The sequence below is a fragment of the Oryzias melastigma genome, linkage group LG9 (assembly GCF_002922805.2).
Source record: "Oryzias melastigma strain HK-1 linkage group LG9, ASM292280v2, whole genome shotgun sequence".
NCBI classification, from domain to species: Eukaryota; Metazoa; Chordata; class Actinopteri; order Beloniformes; family Adrianichthyidae; genus Oryzias; species Oryzias melastigma.
The window spans coordinates 19340598-19367087 of NC_050520.1; the positions used below are offsets into that span (position 1 = coordinate 19340598).

Below are 26490 nucleotides of genomic sequence, written 5' to 3' on the forward strand. Positions count from 1 at the left end.
TCAGGATTTTGCAAGTAACGACTACAGAAAACGTTTAACTTTAAATCCAATGTGGACAAAGATCTACAGGACACAACATGACTGGAGTAGTGTTTTATTATGGCACATAAAACACGTAACTACATTTATTGGGTATGTGATCAGGGGAAAAACATCTGCTTTTTTGGCATGAGTCTTCAACTGCTGCAATTGGAGCGATGAAGTGTCAACAGTTGTGCTGTTTTTGCATATAAACACACATTTTACAATATGCTTCACAATGTGGCAGATAGGAATAAATTACATCTTGAGAACTTCATATATCTGAAAGTGCATAATTGAAAACAAATCAAAAATAAATTGATAAATGTATCTTTATTTTCATTTTTTCAATCTGCAACACCTTTCACCACTTAATATTGATGTGCTCTGTGTGATATTTTGAGTATACCAAGAAACTCTTCTTTCAGTTGAAATAAATACATTTAGCTTAGTGACCACTAGTTATGAAGGCAACTCCTAATCCTCGAGGACCGGTTGGTTGCTGGTTTTGTCTGCTGACTTCTTAGGGGTGTTTCTCCAAAAAATAATGGAGTTAAAAAACAAAACAAGCACAAATACCTGCTCTCAAGGCCTGGACTTCATATGAAAAATAATAATACATTTGGTAGTGTGATAATGTTCTGAACATAAGAAGAAAACAGAAAAGTTAAGTGGTAAAAAATGAATGGAAATGCTTTGTGCAATTAGCATAACTTATACACGTACACTTGGAGCATTGACAAACATCACAAGACAAACTCGCTGTTTTTTAAGCCCCTGATTGCTTCATATCACTTCCAAACATCAGTATTACTTCATTCAGAAATAGAACATATAATCAAACTTACACAAATGTTACCACACCAAATATCAATGTAGCAACATGAACATTTTGTTATTGAAAAGATGGACTTTGTGAAATGACAGTGGCAAATATTTACCACCATTCTAACACTACAAATGTTTACTAGATGTCTAAGTTTAAGATTTGATGCAGAAGAGAATTTAGCTGCCAGGAAATTTGTAACAGACAACATATCAGTTATATTTTTCTTAAACAAAAAAGAAAAAAACTTCTGTTATTTGAAAAGGTAAAATCTAACATTTCATAAAGGAAACACTTCAACGCTCAAGAAAACTTAATGCTTAGAAATTAAATTTTTGTTAAATCTTTGTTTTATTTGTTCAAGCTCTGGATATTTTTCTTGTGAAAATGCTTAGAAAAATGTATTTACTTCTGAAAAGAAACGGAAACTAACAAGCCACATGTGCAAAACTGTTCATCTTCTGATGAGCATTCCCAAACACGATTATAACCTAAATCTTCTAGTAGCTGCAACATTGCAGGAAAAGCAAAAAGGTGGCTTTTGAAAGTGCAATCAGATTTTAAAGCCAACTGTTCGTAAACCTCCAGGCAGACCCTGTTAACTTGTTTTAGGTTTCAGAGACAAAAGTGGACAGAGATCACCTGAAAGCAGCAGCCACACATTCTCTGTTGTCAGAGAAAGTGTGATGAGTCTCAGTCAGTAAGGCATTCTTGGAGATGATTGTTCAGTCTGTGCCCTCACACCTTCTCCTTCATTTTCATGAAACTGTCATAAACATTCTTCAAACATTATTGTTGTGGCTGTTCAAAGGCCACACCTAGCTTGTCATAAATGTCCTTCAGCAGCAGCAGAGCTGTATCTTCAGATTCCCTAAAAAGGGGCAAAAAGTAATAATCAGAAAAATAAACTAGCAAAAATACAGAAGTCTGCATCTTCATAGAAATACTTACCAGTAACACAGATGAGACTGGATGGCAAACAAATATTCATTAAAGCTCTCTATAGGTTTTTCTTGGAGCACATAATCGATCCTTCGCCCTCCATTCAGCATCCCCACTTTGATCTCAGATTCCTCCGTCTGCTCCGTGTTCATGGAGGACTCGGCCTCCACGCAGACGCCTGAAGAGACAGAAGTGAGTTGAGGCCACAGATGCACACAGTAAACGATGACCAGCTGTCGGTTTTAGCTCATTTTGTTTTTCAAAACTAGAGCAAATAATTAAATAACTACAGAAAGACATGTTTAAGCAAGACTTAATGAAAACAGTGCAGTTCAGATTACTTTTACTTAGCTGACAGAAATATTTGTGGGTTTGGTTAATGTTTGAACAATTTGGGAGTACATGGTACAATAATAAAGTGTGAGCACAAACTGTACTGCTGTTCCTGGTGGAGGTTTGTACGTGATGCCGCCATTTGAATTAGAAAACATAAAGTAACATGAACTGTCTGAATGGTACCTCTATTTAGAATCCATATTTAACAAACCAGAAGTATTGTTTTTCTGATGTACCTGAATAGTAATTGCATATATCAAAAGCGTGTTTGTCATTCTAATTGATTTAAAAAAAATCATTCTTTTTAATTAAGCAGAAATTGTGATAAGCAAATGTTAGTGGGGTTACTTCAGAGGATACATGCTTGTTAAGAAATAATAATAATAAAAAAAAAATCACAGTATTACTAAACTGCCAGCTTCACATGCATGTTTAAGTCAATGTCTAGTGATATAGTAGAGCAGGCACGGACTTCACAAAAATTAAAATCAACCTTTCAAATTACATAACGTAGCATTACTTATGTTGGAAGAAACTGTCATTTCTGGCATGCTGCTATAGTGCTACTTGATCCACTCGTACAAAGTCTTCCTGAGGGTAAAATATTTTTGAAATTCAGCCAAAGAGACCTTATAGCAGGATGGAAGCCTCAGGGAAGAGCCAGGTGTAAAAAAAAACATCTAAAATAGCTAAAAACTTATCAGATGGGAATGTGGTTATGCATGAGCGGAGGTAAAGCGAATATACGCTAAAGGCCTGTGGCAAAAATGAGACACATTATGTAAAATTTGCAGTAGAATGGGATCTTAAATAGTCTGTTAAGAAAACAGTTTGCCTGTTTTGTCATTAATAGTGGTGTAACAGAGATTATCAAACCAATAAAGGATTTACTTCAAACACTCACAGGCCTTTACAAATGTACAGATTTCTGAGACAAAACTGTAGAAATCTTAATCACAGAAGTAAGAGTTAATTTAAAGTTTTTTTTTAGCCTTTCTAACCTCATCACCAGCCTGGCTTACCTTTTAAGTAATGCGTATGAATGGCCCAAGGCCACTCCAGTATTTTACTCCAAATATCAGCATTTTTGTCTCCTTTGTTAGCATCAGCATTACTACCTGCTGCTGAGGCTGAGACATAAGGTAAAAGGGTAAAAGGTGCAAGGAAGCAGTAGAAACCAACAGATAGGTGGGGAGGGGGAAAACATGCAGAGAGGGATGAGAGAAGTACAGGAAGACTGAGTTAGACATCCTCTTGGGGCCTTTTTGCTACGTCTCGCATGCACAAATGCACCACCCATCATTACAGGGGAGGAAAAGAAAAAAAAAACAAAACCTTCCTTACCCTGTGCCTCTTGGGAGTTTGCATCAGCGGATGCTTCTCCTTCTTCCACTGGTGGCAGCGCGGCAACAGGTATTCTGGCAAAAGACTGCCACGCCGTTCGCAGGGATCCCAGTACATTGTTCTTTAGATCCATACTCATTCGAGTCAAGCTGTCTTTTAGTTCTACGTGAAAAAGAGTTCAAACGTACGATTAAAACCTTTAAAGCGTTTATGTTCTACAGCAGTGGATGACAAAGAGACAAACCCAGATGCATTCTCTTTCTGCCTTTGTGGTGAGGGATTAGCATAGGCTCCAGATCCACCTCAGAGACGATCATAGGCTCTATCCGGTATGCGACAGGATCGTACTGCAAATAGATGATTGGAAAGACAAATCATTGCCTTCTTTTGTGGAAACAAAATTTGTTTCAAATAACTCTCCGTTATGGCTCTCATGGTAAAAGTTAATTCTTAGTTGAAACGTAAAATAGACAAAAAAATAAAAAATTCCCCAGTGAACAAACACCAAATAAAGGGTCTTTGAGAGTAAACCACACAAATACAGGATAACTCACTGGATGGTAGATGTTGTAAAAGCTCTTGCAGGTGGGAAAAGTGTAATTTGGATCGATGCGCTTGAGTCCACGAACTGTCAGAAACATTCCGATTGGGGAGCCAAAAGCAAAAAAGGCCTGAGGTTGGAATGCTAATTGTGGGTAGTCAATGGAGACCTGCGAGAAAGAAGATTAAGTGAGAAAAGTGGGGTTATTAAAAGTGCTACTTGAGGGTGATTTGCTCTTTTTTCCTCACAGGAAGACACGTACACACCTGGAGGGACAGATGGAGATTACACAATGCTCATTTTGTCTTGAATGATGAAAATCAGGAGAAAATTGAGGAGATGGCGACTCATGCAAGACTTGTGAGACGAGTGAAAACAAACATGTGTGGCTTCGAGTTGTCCGCTTTAATCGGCACATAAAGCCATCGAAAAATTCTACTTCAGAGGAAACTGTCACGAGAACATTGGCTGACAAGATTGCACAGAATGCAGAGAGAAACTCCAGGCAAAGTGAGATACAACACATCACAAGGCTTAACGTAAAGCCTTTGGGAGACACACCTGTCCCTTGGCTATGCCTCCATTGTTCTGTCCAGGGCAAGCGGGGTAAGGAAAGAAGCAGGAAGGTGATGGCCCAAAGCATCATCTACAGCGCAACAAAATAAAAATACACACCAGCTTTTGTGTGCATGCGTGCTACCTGTCCAATGCCGACATTGAAGTATTCATAGTCCACGGCACTGGTGACAGACTGCGCTCTGTAGAAACGGGACTGCTCCGGTGACAATTCTCCAGGGTCTTCAGCATTGTGGATCTGCAGTGTTGCTGCTGCCTTGCAGTCCTATGTAGATTTAAAAAGTATATCTGTACAATGCAATCATTAAAAAAATAAAAAAAATAAAAAAAATGAAAGCCTAGTTCAAAGAAACAACCAAAGGTTGCAATAAAGAGTGCATTCATAAACACTATTTAATAAAACCTGCTGCTTTGAACATTTGAAATTAAAAACCATTTCATGAAAAGCACACCTAGCATTTACAATGTTCACTTAAGTGAGACCGAAGAATAAGCAAAAATGTCCAAAACATGAGATCTGACCTCTGGGAGCCACCTTCTCTTAATGCAGTTTAAGATTTTCTTCCGAGGTCCCAGAGGAATTCCCAAATCTTTAAGATCACTGTCTTTGCAGAGACTCTAGGAGAGATAAACCAAATTTTTTAATATGTGTGTCGCAAATAAAGTAAAAAAAAATCTTTTACCTTATACGAAATCTAACACAAATGTGTGTATATTATACCAGTGATTCCAGGTCAAGGTTTTCCGATTCAAATATATCCAAGTATTGCTTTAGGTCCAGTTTGGTTAAAATCTGCTCCAAAGTATTACTGCTCAGAAAAGACGGATTCCCAGATGGTACCTAAAGCACAAAAGGGCAGGGAGATGAGAATGTTGGTATAGTACTTCTTTAACAATGAGAATAACTTCAGGTTGTTTCCACTTTCTCACTTCTGATTCCGTCTTTTGATTTGTTAGAAGGTCAAACAGGATCAGGGAACCTGAGGAGCAAGTAAAAGCTCAGGAATCAGCAGAAGAATTTACATGTGGAATTTTCACATTCTAGTTTGTTTAAAGTACAGCGGTTTTTCCACAGGCTACAGTTCAGAACATACTGCTAAGAAAAAAACATTTTACAAAATGTACAGTGTAGAAAATACATCCCAGTTTCTAAAATAAGGAGAGTAAAGAAAAATGGTTCTTAAATTTGAATTTCATCTGCAATGTAATTGATCAAAAGAGAGTAAAAAAAGTAACAATCAGTCATCCTAAATGTTAGATAAAGGCTCATAGAAGTTAGATTTTGTCTCATTTTTCTCACTCTCTTGTAAAAGTTTAATCAATTTTACTGTCAAAGTGTGAGCTGAAGAAACAATCTCCTACAGTTCAGGCGTGCCATACATGTTTAATTCTGTATTTGTGCAAGACTAACCTAAGCTATGGCCCACTAGAGAAACAGCTCTGTTGAAGTCCGGGTGCCTCTGCTTAAAGAGAGCATAAAGCCTGTTGATTTCTGAGGCCACTGTGTCCACTATGGTCTGGCAGTAGGTTGGGCTGTTGTAGAAAAATAAGTCTAAAAGTGTGTCGTTGGTGAAATGCCTCAGCCTGCTGATGCTGGGTAAAGTGATCCTCTGGATGTCCCTGAAAATAAAAAAAATAGCACATCAGCTGGACAATTTTAACAATTATAATCAGTAAAGGGATGAAAATATATGAATTTTTTCTGACACTTACTCATCTACACCAGTGGCATCCCCATGCAGAGCGCTGTGCCAGTTGACTGGTAGAAACTCCACCCGGCCCACCAGCCCGTCCTGCTGCGCTCGCTTGTAATGGGAGGCGAGGAGGGACAGCGAGGCACTCCTAAAGTCATTTACTAAAGAAAAAAAAAGGTCAAAAGGTAAAGCAGACACACTGATGCATCTGTATGATATACACACAAACTTACCACACTGTATGATGGACCTGAAACGCAAGTCACACGCAGGGCCAATGCCGTGCACCATGAAAACAAGATGATCCACCTGATCAGGTTCCCCTAAAAACAAACATTTATTTACAGTTTGAAGTAAATAATAGAGATTATAATTTGCAAAAAATCTCCCAAAACACACATACCATCAGGTATGTCAATAGAGATACTGTCAACTCCCCTCTTGACTGTGCGAGGTCGAGTCTGCTCTGACGGAGAGGAAATCCAGTCGTCCTGCAATCCAATTGGCTGATACTGCATTATGAGCTGAGAGGAGTAAACAAAAAAAAACATAAGAAATTAAAGAACCACGGACTGTTGGAGCTCATTCTTTATCATTTCAATATTTTAGAGAGTATTTTTGAGAGTGTTGTAACATTTCTTTTACTCTAACTGTTTTTGGAAATTTACTAAATAGAGGAGTCAGAATGAATGGAAAGGAGTGGAAGATTTGTAGTGAGAGCGGCCATGTTTGTTGGCTTTCAGTGGCTCTGAGAAGCAGAGCTGCATGTATGGATGTACTGAATGAGGACATGAGAGTGGTTTATTGGAACAAAGAGGATGGAAAGAATAGGAGAAGGTGGTGAATGATTTGCTGTGGTAAGTAGGTTTGTCCCATACTCAAACATTGCACTAATACTAGAAAATGTAATAAAATAACTGTTCGAGCAGAAGTAAAACAGTTTGTAGCCACAGCTCACTTTGGGGTTGTGTAGGATGACAGTCTCCCCGGTAGGAAAGTCAATTTTCTTCTTCCACTGATCTGAAGTCACTGCGTCCTTAAACGCTTCCTAAACAGTTATAGAACAGGTGTGATGCACAAAGAAATAACACAGAGACTTGAAATAAAAAATTCAGAGTACCTCCAGCATTTTGCTAAAATCCTCTGGGTACGGCATGAACCGAGTGTCCTTATCGCCTTTGTAGAACCAAGTGCAGCGGCGGACCTCAGTGGGACCCTGTTCCCAGTACACAGCGTAGCGTTTTCTTTCTTTAACATGAACATCGTATCGTTCACCATCCACAGCAATAACGACTTCCTCGTCCGGATTTCCTGCAAACCGATATGACAAAGATCCAATGTCTTATTCTTATAAGCATATGCACAAGAATTATTGAACAAAATTTGGATTTTCACCACTAAAATGTTCAACTCTCCAATAAAAACCTAATCACACAGCTATTTTTGCCCAAATTCTGTAAAGGAAACACTGATCCATGAGTTTAGGAATCAATTTTGCATTTCTTTAATAAAGTAAATTAGATTTAATGTGGTTATATTCTTTTTTCTTTACCCCCTCAATAAATACAATTACTTTGATAAATAATTTTCTCTTTAAGATTTTTAGCATATAAAATTTTTCTTATACTATATATTTTTTAACTAAACTTTTTTTACTATTAATTTTCTGTAACAACAGAGAATTTCTTATAGCAGGAATGCAAACAGAAAAGCCTGTCTCGTGATTTAAAATGTAAAGTTTACTTTACTGTAGTTTTCAGTTTTTGTATTGCTGTTTTTTGCAGTGACTTGTCCCTTTATTGACATTTGAGTCATAATTCAAAGTAATGCGCAATTCTCAAATGACAATTCCTATTTTTATATTGAATTTTAAGTTGCAAAATGTATTTCCATATTTCAAGCCTGAATTGCATATTGAATTGTCAACTGCAAAATGCATTTTCAAATTGTATTATTAAATTGCAAATTGAATGTCAATTGAGAATTGAATTATGACTCAAAAAAATTCCATCAGGATTAACTTCCTCTGGAGTCTATCAGTTACAATGGAACAAGTAAACAGCAAAATATAGGCATAAATTCCTTGAAATTAACTACTTGACTTGTGTATTATTATTATTATTTTTTTTTTTTACATTTTCCATATTTAGCCTATAAAATAATGCAAAGTAGCAAATGTTTCTTACCAGTGGTGTATGTGTTTTCTAGCTTGTCAGAATCCTCTCTGCTGAAAGGGAGCCAAGATGTGCTGTCATCAGCCCGACGACAGAAAAACCAGTGAGGTTGGACGTCTTTGTACGGGTCTGGAACCGACTCCTCGTCAACCATTTCATAAGAGGATGTGGATGTAGGAGAGGCCTCATCTAACAGCCGTGAAAGCTGAAGAAAAAATGTGACAAGAGGATTAGGATTTGATATTCAAATGTTCACTTTAGCTGTAATACTATGTAAAACAACTAATATCTGCAAAAGACGACACCTTTAGTCTCCCTTTACAAAGCAAACTACTGTTTGGCTCCACAGTACCCCAAAAATGCCAAAACAAAGCTGACTGACTTGTTTTAAAGAAATACTCACAAGTAAGCTAAAATCCAACAAGAAAGTAAATGAAAACAGTTAAAGCTCATTTTAATCTTCTTTCCTCCGCATGTTGCGTCTTGCCTCTTTTTCCATTGCGGAAACTGCTCCAGTTTAAAAGCGACCGCTTTCCTTTGACTTTCTTTCTTCTGTTCAAATTAACGACAACACAGCACCCTGTTTACTGGGCCGAATAAAAGAGCTTGCCACTGTTTGACACCAAGCGCACACACAGCACACAACTGCCAAATCACCAGCGCGGTTTATGGATAAACGCGACTGCTGTGGACGTACAGATTTATAATAAGATTATGACCAAACTGAAAAACAAAATAAATCTCATTGACTGGCAGATAATACTTTTGTGTGCTATGTTTACTGAGCTCATAATATCAGTGGTAGATTTTTTTTGTAACATTGGGATGGAAAATAAACTCTGAAATAAAAAGACTTTATCAAAAGTGTGACTTTGGCACTTCCTGAACAAATAAAAAAAATATTTCATCTTGGCTTCTTTGCATAACTGTACTTCTTGTTGCATAATAACAGAGGACATAATATACAAATATCTTTTTTTCAGTTTATCTGCTACTGTCAGGTGAGCCACAGTCAACTCGGAATCCACATTCAAATAGGTTGCTTTTCATGTTTGGCTCTAACCAAACTAACCAAAAAATATATATAATTTTTTTTCTGCAAGAATTCACTACTTTGTTTTTCACTAAATACAACATTATCCATGGCAACCAATCCCACTTACGACAACGTGCAAAACTGGTTAAAGTTACACTGGCTGAAACAACTCCACTAGAGTTAATATAGGTTCAAAGAAGCTAAATTTAGTATTTTAAAGAATTTTAAAGAGCACCCACCCTGAAAACTAAATATTTTACTAAAAAAAGTTTGAGGCAAGTATGTGTCCTATGAAGAATGCAAGCCAATTACACAAGACAAAGGTTGTGTTCGAATTCCTTTACTACCATGCTCACAACTTGGTGCACTACATAGTGCATTTGTCGCGTGTCTACAATTCCAACATCCAATGCACTAGAAATTTCCCAGAAGTCTCTGTGAAAACCTTGTGTGCATTGATGCTCAATATTTTGTCAAATATAGACCACAATGGATTACATTTGAATAGTTTTGGATATAAAAAAAACATTAAAGTTTTAATCATCAAAACACAGTAATTAATTCATATTTAATATGTTTCAATTATGTTTTTTTAGTTTAATCTTTTAGGGGTTAGTGAGGGAATTTAGACATAGCATTGGAGAGCTTAAATTAACAAACTACAATGGAAATCTACTTGAGAATGCATTAAGATTCATCATGATCAGTTTGATAGTTCAGGTAAACACTGTTGTCCTCACTACCCAACTGTCTATCCACACCTTCACCTGCTCTTCTGGTGTGTTGGCTTTGGCCCCTGACTGAGTGGGCTTGCCAAGCAGGTCTTGGTTGTTTTCATTTGAGGCCGCCTGGGACAGACCCCCTTCTTCATTTGGACTGGATGACATTAGCCCGAGTCAGTTATTCTCTGGGGGGGCAGGAGGGCCTCTCCCAGGGAACCTGTAAAAACCAGCAGCACATGAATAAAGAGCAGCTATGGGGAAGAAGAGGCGATCACAGCAAATACATAACCAGTAAAACCGTGTAGTACAATGGCAAACGTTCATTAATAGTAGTGTCTTCATCCGGGACTTAACAATAGCTTTATTAGTCCTAATCCGGCAACAATCAATCATTCATATTGACAGGTAACGGTTATACTGATTACATTACATGATTGGTGGTTTTCTTTAAAGTTGTGCTGTGTACTGCAGCTTGTTACATTGTACAGGACTCAAAAGCTTACGGATATTAGCAAACAACTAGAAGCGATTGTAAAGCAAAACAAATGTTGACACCAACAGATGATGCCGCTTATGCTAGCAAGTAACTACCTGAAAGGTAATTGTTTTCATTCGTTGTTTTCGCTCAGTATTTATGCTGAATAAAAATAGACACACAAGTCGTTGACTAAACTCACCCACTGCTTTACATAGACTTTAGTGGGGAAGTTTATGTACGTTGTTTAGCTTGTTTTAGCTAGCACGGTTAGCCAAGGACAATCTGTTGTCAAATGCTAGCGTGATAGATTAAAGTGCTGTCGGAAATGTTAAATGCTTCTCAGAAAACTAAATTCAGTCTGCCAAATAAAGAAAGATTTGTTTTAAAATTAATTTTGAGCAACCTACATTTTTCCCGTAAGGAACTTAAACCTTTTTTGGGGTGGCAACTCGATAAAATAAATGTAATGTTCACCTCACATTCTATGATTATACAGAGCATAATGTAACTTTTCGTTGATGCGTTAATTAATTTGCTATGTAAGAAAAATACAAATATATTAAACTTGAAGTGTCGCTTCAAAACGTTTTGTGTTGACTTAAAGGAATAACTTGAACTCATAAAAATTAGATTTACGAGGCACACTGAAGGTAACATCAGAAACACACCACGTAAAGGGAACGCCCCCAAATAAAAGCTGTCGTCTGAACACTAAATTCTGCTTTTGTGGTTCTTTTAAAGTTCTAAACTTGAATTAACACATCGAGCATGCGTTTTCCTCCTTATTACGTCAATATATTAAGGATGTTTTGAATGTATGCTGACTTTTCAAAATAATGTTCAAGAAAGGAATGTTTTTGTCTTTAGGACAGAGAAAAAATGTTTGACTTTTTTCACTCTTACAGCTGTTTTAGAGTGCTGAAGTTTACTTTTTGACATTACAATCTTACCAATCGAGATGCTAGTTGAATGTTAGGGCAGCGTCTGATGGGAACCATAAAGCAAAATTTGTGTACAGATGTTTCACCGCTGCAACAAGTCTATAAAAGCCTGCAAAAGCAATGTGGTTGGTTGACCGGGGTCATTACACTGCTGAATTTCTGTGTGCATAATTTTCTCATTTCACTCAAGGTGGGGGAGGAGTGAAACATGCCTGAAGGAAGACGGGTGAGTAAAGCTACAACACAGACACACCCAGTCCAACAAAGTTTGTGTGGAGCAATAAGAGGGTGTGGCCTCTTTTTTCTCCTTTTTTCTTGCAGAGGCAGAAAAGATAAGCCAAGTTTGTCTTCAGATCAGGGGCAGGAGTCACCAACCTGAAAAGGAAGCAAAACACTTTCACTCCACTGGGAGAGATCGTTCAGAAAGTCCATTTCTCCCTTCTGCTGCATAGAGAACCAGGAGTTTGAAGCAGGACTTCTGCAGGGATTCAGAGAAACAGAAACTCAACGCCATGAAGGACAAACTTAGAAGAGGAGGTGGGAGAAATCAAGTCAAGACTGGTGAGTAATTCCTGCAGTGATGTTTTTTCCTACTTGTTTTTTTGCTTTCCTCACACACTAGAGGGGGGAGATTTGGCACTGATCTGCTGCTCTGCACAAATCTGCTGTTTGACTTAGGAATTCTATGGTAGAAGTCCTTTCACGCATATCCGTACAAACATTCTTTCCAAAATGTAAAAAAAAAAATAGACATTTAAACCTCTTTATACCATATATATCGGATTAGCATCAACTGCATTCAGATTTACCCCCACCAGGAACAAAGACTTTTTTATTTTTACACAGAAGTAATTCCTACAGGTGCATCTCAAGATTTGATGTGTTTTGCTCATAAAATATTAAAACTTGAATCTAATTGGGCTCCAAATGCATTGCTGTCTGCTCAAAAGCTGGCTTCAGGTTTGCAGGGAGGAGGGATGTTCGCACAACGAATCAAGATCAGCTATTTTTTGGGGGGTGTGCTTTCCAAAAGTAAAGTTTCCCCAAACAGACAGCAAGAACACAGACCCTTTTGTGTGTTGAGAATATAGAAGCTGACATCTTTCAGCCAGTGCACTCTACTGCCAAATGTGATTCTTTTTTTTTCTTTCTTCTATTCTTTGTGTCCAAGTCTGATTCTTCCACATGCCAAAGCTGGGTGTGGCTGTCCCGTCACCCCACGATGACATGAAGGCTATAGGCAAATTCAACAGGTTTTAGTCTAGCTGCAGCTGGTGGAACACGCTGAGTCCTGTTTTTGCTTAGTTGTAGTTCAGCAAATGGGTTCCACGTTTAAGCTACTTCCCAATTTCTGTCATTTGCATTCATGTCTCGTCCCTCTAGGCACTCTTATGCAAATTCTTAATCCATTTCCAGGTAGATCTCTTGTCATTCAAGGAGAAAAACTGGTTTTACACTATTACACAATTTAATGATTATGCTAATTTCGTTTTTTTGTTTTACTTTGATCTTTTTCTCTAATACAGATGTACTCAGCCAGTCTAGCGGCAATAATTCAATTGCTGTCAAGCAAGATGATGAGACATCATTTCCTGTAAAGATCCAGGGAGCAGGGGTGGAGCCATTTGAACTGCAGGTACAAACCCGTGCTTGAATGTGTGCTACACTGATTAATATATGTCATTTTCAAAATTCACAATCAAAGGACATTTATGGTCTCTGTTTTGTAGGTTAATGGCTTTTGGCTCGTTCAAGATGCAATAATGAACGTGCTTTCGAGAAATGAGGTCAGTCCACGTTCCAGCTTGTCTCTGGCTCTAGCTGGTCAAACTCTGGATCCCCTTGCAGAACTGCAGAGCCTCAAGGGTCTGAAAGCAGGGGTCAGCATGCGCCTCGTAGAAGGTACTTTGTGTGATTTTTATCATCATTTTCAATGTTTTTCACCTTTGTCCCACAGGTTCTTATGAAGAATTTTTTTTGTAATTAAGATGAATTGAGATAAGAGTTCATTCGAAATTTGCCTCTGGGTTGTGGGCGGGACTGTTGGCTCAGAAGTTAGCCTTGGCTAATTTCCCATCAACTCTTTGTTTATGTTTACACTTCTACTGTTAGTGACAAACACCTCAAAAATCCAAGCTAACATTAGTGTAGCAGAAAATGGCGAGTAGTATCGGAGGTATCCAGTTTTGAGCCAGATGGCAGATCAAAATGAAGATGTTGATGGATCTATTTGTCTGCAAGTGGATGCATCAGAATGGAGCAGAGAAGGGAACCTGAGCTTTTTCGAACCGGGTTTTCATCTGCTGATCCAATAATGACAAAATACTCAAATAGTTTTAATCTTACATTTTTGTGTATATGTCCCTACATAATAAGAAAAGTGCTACAGAAACATGTAAAAATACAATTTTCATTGGAGTCAGAAACAAAATAACAAAAAAAACTATTTTTAACTTGGCATTTTGGCTTACAGTTGTTTAGAAATGATTCAGTCAGACTTCTCTACATGTTCCAAGACTTTTCTCAAGTTCGTCCGACCTTTCCCACATCACTGCGAGTTTCATTTAGTGTTGGCCTCTGCACGCTTGTCTTTCCAGAGCCGTACACTTACCACTCAGCTAGACTCCATCTGGCCCGTGTTGTGGAGCTGCTGAGAGCCTCTGGACCTCAGGATGCTCTGAGAGAAGGACGCTCACCAAGCGTCCTGGAAGCAATCACGCAAACACAAGCTACAGGTAAACATTTAGAAACCGACAGCAACACAAAAACTATTTGAAAACTTATTTCTTTATGGCTGTGCAGATGCTGCCTTACCAAATGGAAAAATCCAGAAGCGCTCTTTAAACAATGCAAAATCAGAAGTAACTAGCCATGATGGAGGTCCACCGGAGTACCTCCTCCCTGGCTCCTCGGAGAGGCCGCTCATGGCTCTACTGCCTCACAGCTCCCAGACAGAGGTATGACAATATGAGGAATCTGTTCAAGCATTTTAGTTCAAACACTACAAATGTCTGTCTCTTTGACCTTCAGGCCCCCGGTTACCTGAAAGACTTGTCTCTTAGTTGCTGGAACCCACCTCCAGGCCACAGGAAGCTGCAGGGAGACTTCATGTACATCACAGTGTTTACAGTGGAGGGACGGCGCTGTGACATCACATCCTGTGTAAAAGGTTTCTTCCTCAACAGGTAGCTGCATTTATGCTTATATATTCCCAAAAAAATATGTTTTCATTTTATTCAAACTAAGCTGTACAGTGGGGTAAAGAAGTATTTGTCAGTCACATATTCTGCAAGTTGTCTCATCCTAAAAAGATGAGGGAGCTCTGTGTATAGTTTAGCTATGAGAGACAACATTTAAAATAAAGAATCCCTGAAATAATAATACATTTTTTAATGAATTATCTTGTGTACAGGGGCATAAAATAAGTATTTGGCTAAAAAAATTAGCAAAAATTATGTCCTTCACTGATCTGTTACTACTTCTTTAAGAACCTCTTCTGTTTTCCATTGGTTACCTATATCAATGTTACCTGTTTCAACTGTATGAAAGACATCTGTCCACATCCTTAAATGTCAGACTGCAACCTCTCCCTCAAGACCAAAGAGCTGTCCAAGGACACCAGGGACAAGACTCTTCACCTGAACAAAACTGGGATGAACTAATCTAAAATAAGCAAGCAGCTTGAAAGATTAACTGTTGGATCAGATATTAGATAACAGAAGAACTGCAAGATTTTTGACAGTTTCCATCCATTTGGGGTTCTATGAAACATCTCAACTTGTGACATTAAAGTGATCTTGACATAGGTTAAGAAACAGCTACACAGCGGGACTGGTCTATGACTGGAGGAGAGCTGTAACCACAATAGTAGAAGTTACTGTTAGTAAATCACTACATTGTTATGGATTCAAATCCTACAGTACTTCAAAGGTCTCTCATGCTTAAACCAGCAAATGCCAAGGCCCTTTTAAAGATTTTCAGAATGTCATGTGGTCAGATGAGACCAAACTCTGGTATAAACGCCACTCATTGTGTTGGGAGGAGGAAGAACGCAAGAGCGCCACACCAACTGTGAAGCATGGGAGTGGAAACATCATGTTATGGGGCTGTTTTTCTCTAAAGGAGACAAAACAACTGATCTGTATTCAGGAAGAGATAATGGGGCCATATATGGTGAAACTTCTGGCAAAAACCTCCTTCCATCAGTGAAGTCATTGAAGAGGATCTACTAGCATGACAGTGATCTCAAACACACATCGCCCAGACAACATAGGAGTGGCTTGGTTAAAAAGTATTTCAAGGTTCTGGAGTGATCTATTGGACCTCAGCAACAATAGAAAATCAGTGGGAGGCAGTTGAAAGTCTGTGTTGCCCAGCAACAGCCCCAAAACATCACAGCTCTTAAGAAGATCTGCATGGAGGAATGGACCAAAATAGCAGCTACAATGCAAACCTGGCGAAGGCCAACAGGAAACGTTTGAACTCTGTCATTGACAACCAGGGTCACATAATCTTCAGTGGACACTAGCTTGCACTCGCAAAGTGACAGAATAATACAGAAAAACTCACCTTTTTGATTAGTTATCATTTATTTTCACCCACAGATCCACCGAAGATTCATTTGATCCTCGGCCTGCACAGTCTTCTGTAGTTTACCACTGTCTCACTGACTTGCTCTGTCACATCAGTCCTTCTTTCAAGCAGACGTTTACCACCCTCAAAGCCAGGTAACCCCCCTTTTAACTGTTTTTAGAGAACCTTAATGCACCAATTCAACCAGGATAAGGCAGTAAATTCCAACTTCTTTCTTCAGGCCACAGCAACCATCAGTGGAGGTGACTCCCACTCCTTACCACACTCCGAGCTGGCTCGGGCCTCCCTGTGCTTCTCGAGCTCACAAAAACTCCTACAGCAGACTGGGGTTGGAGAAACAGGCAGCAGCGCAGGTTAGTGGAAGGAGGTGCAATTCTTTGTCAGGAGTTTCCCATGGCAGCCATTCGGCTTGGAACCAAACAATGCAGTTCTGTGGTTTTGTAGACTCCAGATTGGAATGAGGAGTTACAAGGGGCCAGAGATCTTCCACAGAGAAGTGTGGAGGAGAGGGTGCAGAGAGACCGAGCTGTTCTACAGGTAAGTGTCACGGAAGCTTATAGTTTACGCTTACACTTATGTCTAATAGTCAGTAGGGTTTCAGATATATTTCCAAAGTCTTAAAGTGATACTTGTTACTTGCTATGTGTTTAAAAGATCAAGTACAATATGATTTTACAGTCAAAAAAGTTTTTTATTTCTATAAAAAAAAAAAGGTCTTCTGAACTTTGTACAGTTGTAGACACTTAAATATCGATATACTCACAAATACTGGCTATGTTGCGTGGGAAAATCACAAATCAATGGTTTAAAAATAGTCGATCTTTGCGACTTGGCTGCAAAATTTAATAGAAGAAAACTAGATTAATGTCCAACTCCGATAACCTTTTGATCTATTGTAATGGTGTTCCCAATGGTCTTTTAATTATGAAAAGTCTGTGTCATTTACTAGGACATAGTCTCTGCAGAGTGGCAAGGGTTAATTAGAAATTTGCCTATGAGTTGTTAGCCCGTCCCTACTTCCTGTCATCCATCTGTTTAAATAATCTTGCGCTAGCTTACAGCCTCTCACACCCCTAACCTTACATTAGCGGTACAACAAAAAGACAACGTTTGAACTAACCAACCAGATAGTTTTGACTTTAGAAAACAAAGATGTCTATGGATCTATATGCATTTTCTATGTCACAAATAAGCTGTTTTGCATACTGCATTTTTGCATCTGCTCTTGATTCCCCAGAATTCAAATAAAGAAGAGCTTAATTTTCTTTATGTATGTTCTCCATCAACAGAAATGTTAAAAACACAACGTTTATTGTTCTGGGTCTTTAAGACATACTTTAACCATCGATAAAGTGAGAGATGATGAACAAGGAAAGCTAAATTCTGTATTAATTCATATATATTTTGATGCTTTCTGAAGGAAATGTCTTTCTGTTTATTATCATTGATACTTTGTGGTGAAATGTCAGGACAGATGGGATTCATGGCTTGAAATGAAAGGTAGATGTAGCATCTTATTTCCATGACTGACGCAAAGTGAAACATTCACCTTGTAAGGAATGTTACAAATGAAAATAATTAAATGTGATTAAATGACAAAAAAGAGGGAAAAAAAATAAATAAAAAATTTTCCAAATATTTTTTTTCCCTTCTGATCAAATAATGTTATGTATTCTCTTTTTCATCCAGAAAAAAAAGAATCCAACTGTACTTGTGACAACAAAGTATGAAATACAGAGAAACAATAAAATACTGATTCCATACTTTGGTGTTTTTCCAAAATTTGTCTGGAGCATTGTGATTTACTCTCTCCTCCTCCTCAGGTTAACGGGGCGTTTGTGAGGGCTGTCATGCAAGGAGCAGAAACCGTTATAGATGGCTTTGTAGAGCCAGTGAATGGAAACCCAGATGACCCAGCTTTCCTGTGGGGTGGCCTCTTCATGAGCCAAGGAGCGGCCAGTGGGATGTTTGGCAATGAAAGGGGTCGCAGGTGAGACACGAAACATGGATACTAAAAAACTGTTTTGCTATTTTTATATAGATAGACCTTATTGTTCTCCTTCGCCTTTCTGTACATTTTTTGGCACATTAAATTACACATTTTTAATTACACTTTCAGCGATTTCAGCAATCTTGTATCAAAATGTTCAGCTCCTTCAGAACATTACTGCCTGTACTTTTGGTACTCATAAGCTTTATGATTTTTGAAATATCAAGCAAAATATGCCCCATGGGAAATGAGTGATGAATTGCTCAAATCTTTCAAAAATTCTGCGTACTTTGAAATGTGTGAACTTCTGCATACTTTCAGCTAGATTCACCATTAAACTTTAGTATGTTCAGCAACTACTGGATTTTTTAGGGTGTAATTTGGAGTTTAGCTTTCAGTTTGCTGTTTTGGCTAAATTAGACAAAAGGATAAAATATTGCCAAAATTAGACTTTTTTTTTCATTTTTTTAAGGCAAATTTGAAGTATAGCTGGTATTTTAGAATTATTCTGGCTGTTTTGGCAAATTAAGAAATGCTCCAAGTTTTTTAGGCTAATTTAAGGTTTAGTTAATTTTTTAGCATTATGCTAGCCGTTTTGCCAAAATTAGAAATGTTTCCAGTTTTGGGGCTAATTTGGCATTAAGCTAATATTTTGGCAAACTTTCAGCTTCAACAGATTCGCTATCAGCTTCAATATTTTTAGCTAGTTATCAGTTTCAGCATTTTCAGCTGCCACCTTAAGCTTACAGCATTCACACTAGCATTATCGCAGGTAATGCTATAATCTAATTTAATATTGTTTCCCTCGTTCTGTTTTTGAAGGGCGGCTCAGAGGCTGGAGCTGAGAGGTGTTCAGGCGTACAGTGACTTAGAGGGGCTGCAGGGACTGCACACTCTACCTACAGCTATTGTGGACTACAGAGGAGTGCGGCTGTCGGCTCAGGGTCTGGCGCCTGGCTTAGAAAGCTCAGAAGAGGGAGAAGAATCCAGTCCTGCTGCGAGGTACTTACTTTAGAATGAGGTTGCTGTTAAACTGCACGTGCTTTCATGAGCTTTTAGTCCTAAATGTTCTTTCCCTTTGTGTGCAGAGGTTTGCTTTATGGGGTGAATGCAGGACCCCAGGAGTCCCCCCACCGCAGACAGCTGCTTGCCCTCTTGGCCCATTCAGCCAAATCTCTGTCCCTCCAGAGACACGTCGTATTAACACCTAATGGTCACAAAGTACCACTCTTCACTTCTGTGGATGCTCAGGGGCTGCTGGGAGCTGACGGGCGATTCTACTTACTGGACCTGTTCCGGACCTTCCCCGCCGATGCTAACTTTTGTCTAGAGGCGGAGACAGAAACCCATGCGGTTACTGGAGATGAAAAGACGGACAAAAGCTGTGAACAGGATGTGGAGAAAAATGGTTGTGAAAAAGAGGGATGGCCAAGGAATTACTGTGCCACCTCTGGGCTTCCAAGAAGCTTTCCTCACAGCCTCTGCAGGCTGAGACCAGAGTTGGTGCAGGCTTTTATCCAACACAAGTAAGTCCTGGATAACAGAAACCTGTGTGGAATGCACTTTTTTTTCAAAGTTTTTCATAAAGTATGGATTTAATTTTCCTTTCAGACACACCCAGTTCACAGAGCTTGTCAGAGAAAAGCTGGATGACAACGGAGGTTTTGAAAACTGTGCACTAGCATGTAAGTTTGTTTTTGTCAGAGCTAAGATTCACATTTCATTAAAAACATTTGGAGTTAAAATAATGATTCCTCACAGCGGACTCTCGGTCCACTGATGCCATGCGAGCCGCGTGTAAGGAAGTGGGGTCACTTAGTGACATCATCTTTGAGATGCGCTTCAACCCCAATGTTTTTTCTCCAGGTATTTGCACCAAAAAGCAACCAAATGTTTACATCAACACTTATTTAGGATTGTATCAGAGCTTATCCATTCTATGTTCCAGGAGTAGCTTTTCCTCCGAGTGAAAACGCATCAATAAATCTGCAAGAAAGGTTACTGAGGGAAGCTGCAGCTTTCATCATCACTCATCAAATCCCAGCCTTTGTAAGTGTGCATGTGCATTACAGACATGTCTTAGAGTAAATAAAATGGACTCATGTCAGTTTTCTGTGCCTGTAGATACAATCTTGCCTGCAAATCAGAGAAGCGCCGATGGACGGAGCGTCTCTTAAACATGCGCTACACCTGAGAGGCATCAATCTACGGTACTTGGGGCACGTCAGCAAGTCCATCACCCAGTCAGAACACACGGAGCGGCTCAGGCATATAATGGTTAGTTATTTAACAGCATAAATATGAAGAAAGTTCTTTCATTTGTGGATGTTTGGTGAGGTTATTTTAACTATTTCTGCATTCACCAGAGGTCAGTGATAGGAGAGATTTTCACTCGCTCAGCCAGGAGAGTATTCAACACTTTCCTACAGGTACTTGATAATGTTTCTTTTTATTAATTCTCCAATAGTTCATTGTTGTGTTCACTCCTTACACTGTCTTGATATGTCTTTGCAGGGTGTGGACATACCAAGTTTCTCTGCAGCAGTCAGCCACTTCCTCAACTGCCTGTTAGTCCCAAACTTCACAGCCTCTTTCGTTGGAGAGGAAACCAAGAAAAAGTCGAGGCGGCGCGGCCGCACCGCCAGCTCTTCTGAGAACACACCCTGGAGCCTGCTGACAGGTGCTGAGCTGTGGAATCTGGTCTGCCAGGATGCTGCAGAAACATACGACATCTCTAACTGCCTCGGGTGGGGTTCCACACTCCTTCCTTGTAGTCCTTTATATAAGCTCGCTGTGGTTGTGTATTGTGCAATACTGTAGTAATTAAAGTGAGTTTTGTCTCCGTGATAGCTCTGGTCCTAACCACCTGGTGGAACACTTTGGTCTTCAGAAACTCTCTCTGCTCAGAGAGTTCTGTCTGAAGACTGGACTGCAGGTAAGCAATGTTTTTCCTATTACAGTAGCATGTTCAAAATATATACTACACCATCAGCAATTACATGAAATAATATTTAGATTTGAAGGTTTTATGCATCAGAACGTGAGAATACATTATCTCCAATGATCATAAAATTAAAGAGAACTAAATCAATTCAACCCTCAAAAGAGATAAAATAAAATGTAATTTATTCCATATCTCTGCTTACAAGAGAATTATGGGTTTTTTTTTATATAAAAAACAATGAAATAGTTAATCATGAGTATTTATGTGGTTTTCCTGATCTGAAGTGTTTGTTTCCACAACAGGAGAGAAATCTGCTCGGATTACTGGGAAACAAAGTTTATATTGCAACTCAAAAAAAAAAAAAATCAAAGTTTTTGATTTATTATCATTATTGGGTTTTTTTTGTGAAATAATTTGCAGGGTGGTAACATAACAGACACTTCCCAGGTTTCAGATCCTGTGTTACTCATAAAAGCACACACCTAAGTCAAATCTCATCAAATCCAACTTAAAAAAAAACACAATTATGAGTTGTTTTGGCCAGGACAAACCAGTTCTTTCTAAAATGACTGTCACGCTAAACTTGCCTTGTTAAGGTCAGACGATGGCCCTGACAGGAAAATCTGCAACATGTATATTTGCATAAAACTGTAAAAAAAGTAAACTGACAGAAAAGTAACTTTAATTTCTCTGTTTGTGTTCACATCAGTTGCGACTTAGAGACTACTTCCTGGAAACCCAAAACAAAGCCCCCATCAGTCCAGATGACATTCTGAACATCTTCCCCGTGGTCAAACATGTTCACATGCCGGTCGGGAACGCTGTAAATGCGTTTCATGCTGCACAGAACTTCCTTCAGAAGGGTAAGTCGTTAAATCAGACCGGCCTTGTCATGACTAACGTGGGTTTAAAAATCTAACTGACACTAATACTGTTACAGGTCTGCTGGAACAGGCCCATGAGAAGCTGAAGGAAGCAGCATATCTCTATGGTAGGGTGTGTGATGACCTCCACCCAGATGCCTGTTACTGCAACAGCCTTTTGGCAAAGGTGACCTTCCTGCAGGGGAATTCGGCTGAAGTAAGGCTACTTTTACTCATTTTTGAATGTCTGCCAATCACACAGTTGTGCAAGGGACACATTGAATAGCAGTGACTCATTCAGGGCAAATTATCTTTTTTTTTTGTACACACTCCATTGTGTTAGAGTGGATAGAATTTGTTCATTTTAAGACGTCTGAATGTTGTCGTGACTCGTGGTCACTTTGACTCTTGCTAAGGCTCGGAGCGTGCAGCTGAAAGCAGTGGTCATCAGTGAACGAGTGCTGGGCTTTGACCATCCCAACACTATTCAGCAATATGTGAGTATTAACTCATACTCCAAAATCCCTGTGTCCCAAAAGTTATATATGAAGTGCTTTTGCCATTTTTGAGTGCCTTACAAATTTCCCCGAAGTCTCTGCAAAAAAACATTGAGCATCAATGATCACTGGATTTGACTAATCTGGACCACAATGCATTGTGTTTGAACAAATTTGGTGAAAAAATTATTTAATAGACGATCCACATTTTCATTATTTGGAAAATGCTCATATTTATTATATGATTATTATATTAGGAGTAGGTCCTGGTTGATAAAATCAATTAATCGATTCTAAACGTCTGCTAGCTTGATGCTAAAGTATAATGTGATTTCCCATAGGACGACTAGAGCTAATGCTTGATGGACCTTAATATAGATTTCTGACCAAATGAACATCTTTATTAATTTCCCAAACTCTATTAAGGAAATATTTTTAAAGTAACCCTTTTTGGTCTAAAACACAGTTTTTCGCTCATACTTTTTTCTTCTGGAATAAGGTGAAATGCTAAAGTGCGATCGCCACCTAGTGGTCAAACTGAAATGCCCTCCAGGAGAGGCAGAACAATTGTTGGAGCTTCTAAATTTGAGAATCTATTTAGCACTGTATGGTATTAAAAATCACATCATAATTTCACTAATACGTTTTACAGTATTTGAACTGTATTAGATTAATATGAATATCTTTAAAACATATATATAGATTAATTATGTATATCTAAACAAATATGTCTAAATGTGAAAACTTAAATGTAATTTAATCAAATCAAATTGAGTTGATCCATTGAATCGAGAAAAATAAAATAAAAAAACCTCAGAATCAAATTGTTTCAGGCTCTGGTGAATTGAATCAAATTGATTCCAGAGATTATTGGTGACAGCCAGCCCTAATGAGGAGCTTTTGTGTGGTGGTTTGATTGATTCTAATGTGTTACACATAGGCCCTCCTGGGTGTGTATGCGTACGCTGGAGGGGAGACGGCCCTGGCTCAGAGGTGCTTCTTCAGAGCTCGTCTCCTCATCCTCACAGTCCACGGTGAAGACCACCCCTACACTGCAACTGTGGATGTAAGTTACTGAGACTTGAGTGATTTTTTTACCCCATCCCATGAACCAATTTTTTGACAGTTTTTGTTTGTTTGCAGAGCTGTCTTGGTCTGATGCTGACTGAAGATCAGACCGGCCAGTTCCTAAAGAATGCGCTGAGACTCAACACTTCCTTCTTTGGCCTCATAGATTTTAACACTGCTCTCACGTAAGATGTTTTTCAAGCGCTTTGTTGTAGATTTGTTTTACTTCAATAATCAATCTTTTTTTATCTGCATGTGCAGTCAGCACCTTCTGGCTCAGTGGATGTGCAGGAAGGGCGACTACAGAAGTGCCATGACCCATGAGAAAGAAGCCCTCACGGCCTTCACGTCACTGGTTAGCGACTGCAATAAAAAAGAAAAAAAAAACTGCTGACATCGTGACCAACTGCTTTTGAGTTCATTCATTAATGCTTTTTTTTATTTTCCAAAGTTTGGGGAGGACCATCCACAGACTAGCTGCAGCAAAGAGTTCTTAAGCACCATCACCAAGCAGGCGGTGAAGGTGGAGCGCACGCTCAGACAGGCAGGAGCTGACTGCACCGAGCAGACTGTAGAGGTACGGCAGGAACTCGTGTTGCGCTCGTGCAGAGGATGAAACCCCACTCACTTTGCTTTGCTGTCCTGCCTATTTTCAGTGCTTGAATCCAACAACCGAAACGGTTCTGGAGCAGATGGTTCTGGTTACAGGAATCCGAAGAATTACACGCAGGTACATAAATTTGATTTTTTTTTTTTATCATTTGTCTTTGTAATATATTAAAAAATATATTCAAACCACTAAGAAAGTAATGTCATTCTATTCAGTTCCAAATGACTCACTGATGATGCAGGCTTGTTCACAGCATCGGGAAGTTCAAATTTATGATGACCCAGTGGGAGAAAGTTCATTCCCCACGTGGTTGACACTATGTGTCAGAGGCTTGCTGCACATGATGGGTGTGAAACGGGAATTAAACTCTGCTCTTAGTGGCCTTAAGAGGCTCTTAAAAAGTCATAAATATATAACTTGTAGAAACCTGTAGGAACCCTGAGCATGGGAACAGCTCTTCAAAGCCTCATCATGACAGAGCCTCTGTGTATGAGAGAGAAAGATGATTAGCTTAAAAAGTAAAAGCAGCACTGTCTCGCTTGAAGCAACAAGATAGGTAAAAGTGTTAAACTCTGTAGATGAACCTTTGATTCAAACATTTCTTTACAAGTTTCCAACAAACTGTCCCAATCTGATCGTCTTTTGATCTATTTTTATTGCTCCCAGTGGTCTTTTAGTTATAATTTTGCCATTTTTAGCCAAGATTTAAAAAAAAAAAACTGTTGTTGTCTAGGGAATAGTTTCTGCTTGTGGCTTGCTGTTGTAGGTTCTACATCACAGCTATAAGCTCTTTCTTTTTTCATTTGTTCCTGATCCACAACTATTTGAATAAAGAATAACTCAGAACTTTAAGCAAAATTGTCTTTAAATATACCTCAAATCATGAGAAGGACACAAGAACATGTTAAAAATACAAAATGTCAATCAAAGTGGCTCTTTAAAAATGTTTGAAAATTTTTTAAGGCATGTAGTGATTAGTTATCATTATTTCTTTTGCTATAATTTCCTCACATGTTATTGTTCCATAATTATATAGAAAAGATGGGAAAAAACACATTACCCAAATCATATCTATGTTCTTTTCCCTCATATTTCTACTATCTTCCACAAAGATATGACAAATTGCATGTTTTTTTTTTTTCCCACAGTGACAGGTTCCAGGAATACAAGCAGAAACACTTGGAACGGAAAGTGGCGGCGGCCAAAGAACTGGGGATCAAACTGATTACTGGCTCTGCCATTACAGACCTCATTAACGCAAGAGAAGGAACTTCAAATAAGGAAACAGGAAGCTGGAAGGAGGGTCAGGATGGTAGAAACAAAGCAGAGGAAAACGGCGGTGATAACCAGGAGCAGCAGTCTGTGGAAGACGAATCTAAGAGTGGAGCTTCCGTTTCAGCTGAGGAAAAAGCAGGCGAGCAAAGCAAAGATGAGGGAGAAAGCGGCTCTGATGCTGCAGCTGTTGATCTGAAGAAAGGGAAGAATGATAGTGAGACGGAGGAACACGGTGCAATGAATGGAGCTGTGGACAGCCCTTTCAGCCCGTCAAGCCCTAAGAGTAAAATGACCTGGGCAGATGTTGTCGGTTCAAAAGCGGTCAATGGAACAGGAAGCAAAGCGGTAAACGGAGTGGACAGCGTCTCTGTCAGCGGCGAGGCTAAAGAGTAAAAGCATAACGATTTCTGGGTTTGGGAGATTCTAAAAGTCACTGCTGTAAGGCGAACTGAAGATTTCAACTTAAATGTGATTTAAAGCAGATAGGATTGTTACTTTATTCATAAAAATGTTCCATCTTCAGGTGCTGTTGTCTGTAGATGCACCACAGATACTACAATGTGCCAAAACAACTGATGTTTTTAGATCAACTTTAACAATAGTCCGGCTAATTTTTTTACCATTTTATTCTACAGTGTGTGTGCACCAGGAAGACTCACAATCCTGTTTTTTTTTCTTTAAATATTTTCTCTGAAAATTATGTTTTTTGTTGTTTGTTCAAACCTCTTTGTGACTTGAGGCAAAAACTTTCTTAATCCTATAGAGTGTTGTGCTGTGAAAAAGTATTCCCCAGTTTTAAAATCTGAAAAATAAATTCTTTCCTTGTGAGTTTTTAATTGCTTCTAATTACATTACTTACTGACATGTGTTGACAGTGCTAATACTGCAAAGTGTTGTGCAACAAAGCTGGTATTTGAGGTTAAGTTTTTCATTTTCTCTAAGTTTGAAGTACACTTTCATTTCAATAAAAGTGTTTTTTGGAACCAAGTTTTGTACTTGAGCTGTTTGATTAAATACAT

The 26490-nt window shown here is 38.8% G+C and overlaps 2 protein-coding genes across 9 annotated transcripts; one reads left to right on the forward strand and one right to left on the reverse strand.

Moving 5' to 3' along the window:
* Positions 1-78: 78 nt before the first annotated feature.
* ddhd2 (DDHD domain containing 2) lies at positions 79-11007 on the reverse strand. Of its 6 annotated transcripts, none has more exons than XM_024276016.1 (20): positions 10890-11007; positions 10258-10429; positions 8467-8659; positions 7401-7591; positions 7239-7328; positions 6684-6804; positions 6514-6603; positions 6300-6441; positions 5998-6206; positions 5517-5566; positions 5308-5427; positions 5109-5204; positions 4711-4851; positions 4572-4598; positions 4024-4179; positions 3714-3816; positions 3470-3631; positions 3148-3255; positions 1799-1967; positions 79-1718 (listed from the first exon to the last, which is right to left on the reverse strand). In XM_024276016.1, the coding sequence occupies exons 2-20, from the start codon at positions 10375-10377 to the stop codon at positions 1637-1639; spliced, it is 2370 nt and encodes a 789-aa protein (XP_024131784.1). In that variant the 5' UTR covers positions 10378-10429; positions 10890-11007; the 3' UTR covers positions 79-1636. The 6 variants fall into 6 exon arrangements, with proteins under 6 accessions (XP_024131784.1, XP_024131782.1, XP_024131783.1 ...); XM_024276014.1 differs by having other exon boundaries at positions 10252-10429; XM_024276015.1 differs by having other exon boundaries at positions 10252-10429; positions 10804-10998.
* On the forward strand, positions 10533-26458 carry si:ch211-166a6.5 (clustered mitochondria protein homolog). Of its 3 annotated transcripts, none has more exons than XM_024276011.2 (30): positions 10533-10617; positions 11822-11857; positions 11953-12192; positions 13158-13267; positions 13362-13533; positions 14229-14366; positions 14434-14588; positions 14662-14816; positions 16236-16358; positions 16445-16577; positions 16669-16761; positions 18048-18214; positions 19037-19216; positions 19303-19740; positions 19826-19899; positions 19976-20080; positions 20163-20263; positions 20339-20491; positions 20581-20643; positions 20729-20961; positions 21065-21149; positions 21868-22021; positions 22099-22238; positions 22438-22518; positions 23459-23584; positions 23662-23771; positions 23848-23941; positions 24038-24163; positions 24243-24316; positions 25345-26458. In XM_024276011.2, the coding sequence occupies exons 3-30, from the start codon at positions 12144-12146 to the stop codon at positions 25862-25864; spliced, it is 4152 nt and encodes a 1383-aa protein (XP_024131779.1). In that variant the 5' UTR covers positions 10533-10617; positions 11822-11857; positions 11953-12143; the 3' UTR covers positions 25865-26458. The 3 variants fall into 3 exon arrangements, with proteins under 3 accessions (XP_024131779.1, XP_024131778.1, XP_036069465.1); XM_024276010.2 differs by lacking the exon at positions 10533-10617 and adding an exon at positions 10667-10810; XM_036213572.1 differs by lacking the exon at positions 10533-10617 and having other exon boundaries at positions 11444-11857.
* The last annotated feature ends 32 nt before the right edge of the window (positions 26459-26490 follow it).

What these genes read in the sequence shown, in the direction of transcription:
- si:ch211-166a6.5 (XM_024276011.2), top strand. Translation starts at nt 12,144, where the DNA reads ATGAAGGACAAACTTAGAAGAGGAGGTGGGAGAAATCAAGTCAAGACT. An exon ending in TTTACCACCCTCAAAGCCAG is followed by an intron (nt 16,359 to 16,444) that starts GTAACCCCCCTT and finishes TTCTTTCTTCAG; the next exon opens with GCCACAGCAACCATCAGTGG. An exon ending in GCACCGAGCAGACTGTAGAG is followed by an intron (nt 24,164 to 24,242) that starts GTACGGCAGGAA and finishes GCCTATTTTCAG; the next exon opens with TGCTTGAATCCAACAACCGA.
- ddhd2 (XM_024276014.1), bottom strand. Translation starts at nt 10,377, where the DNA reads ATGTCATCCAGTCCAAATGAAGAAGGGGGTCTGTCCCAGGCGGCCTCA. An exon ending in CTCTATTGACATACCTGATG is followed by an intron (nt 6,604 to 6,683) that starts GTATGTGTGTTT and finishes GTTTGTTTTTAG; the next exon opens with GGGAACCTGATCAGGTGGAT. An exon ending in TCTAGTGGGCCATAGCTTAG is followed by an intron (nt 5,567 to 5,997) that starts GTTAGTCTTGCA and finishes CTTGCTCCTCAG; the next exon opens with GTTCCCTGATCCTGTTTGAC.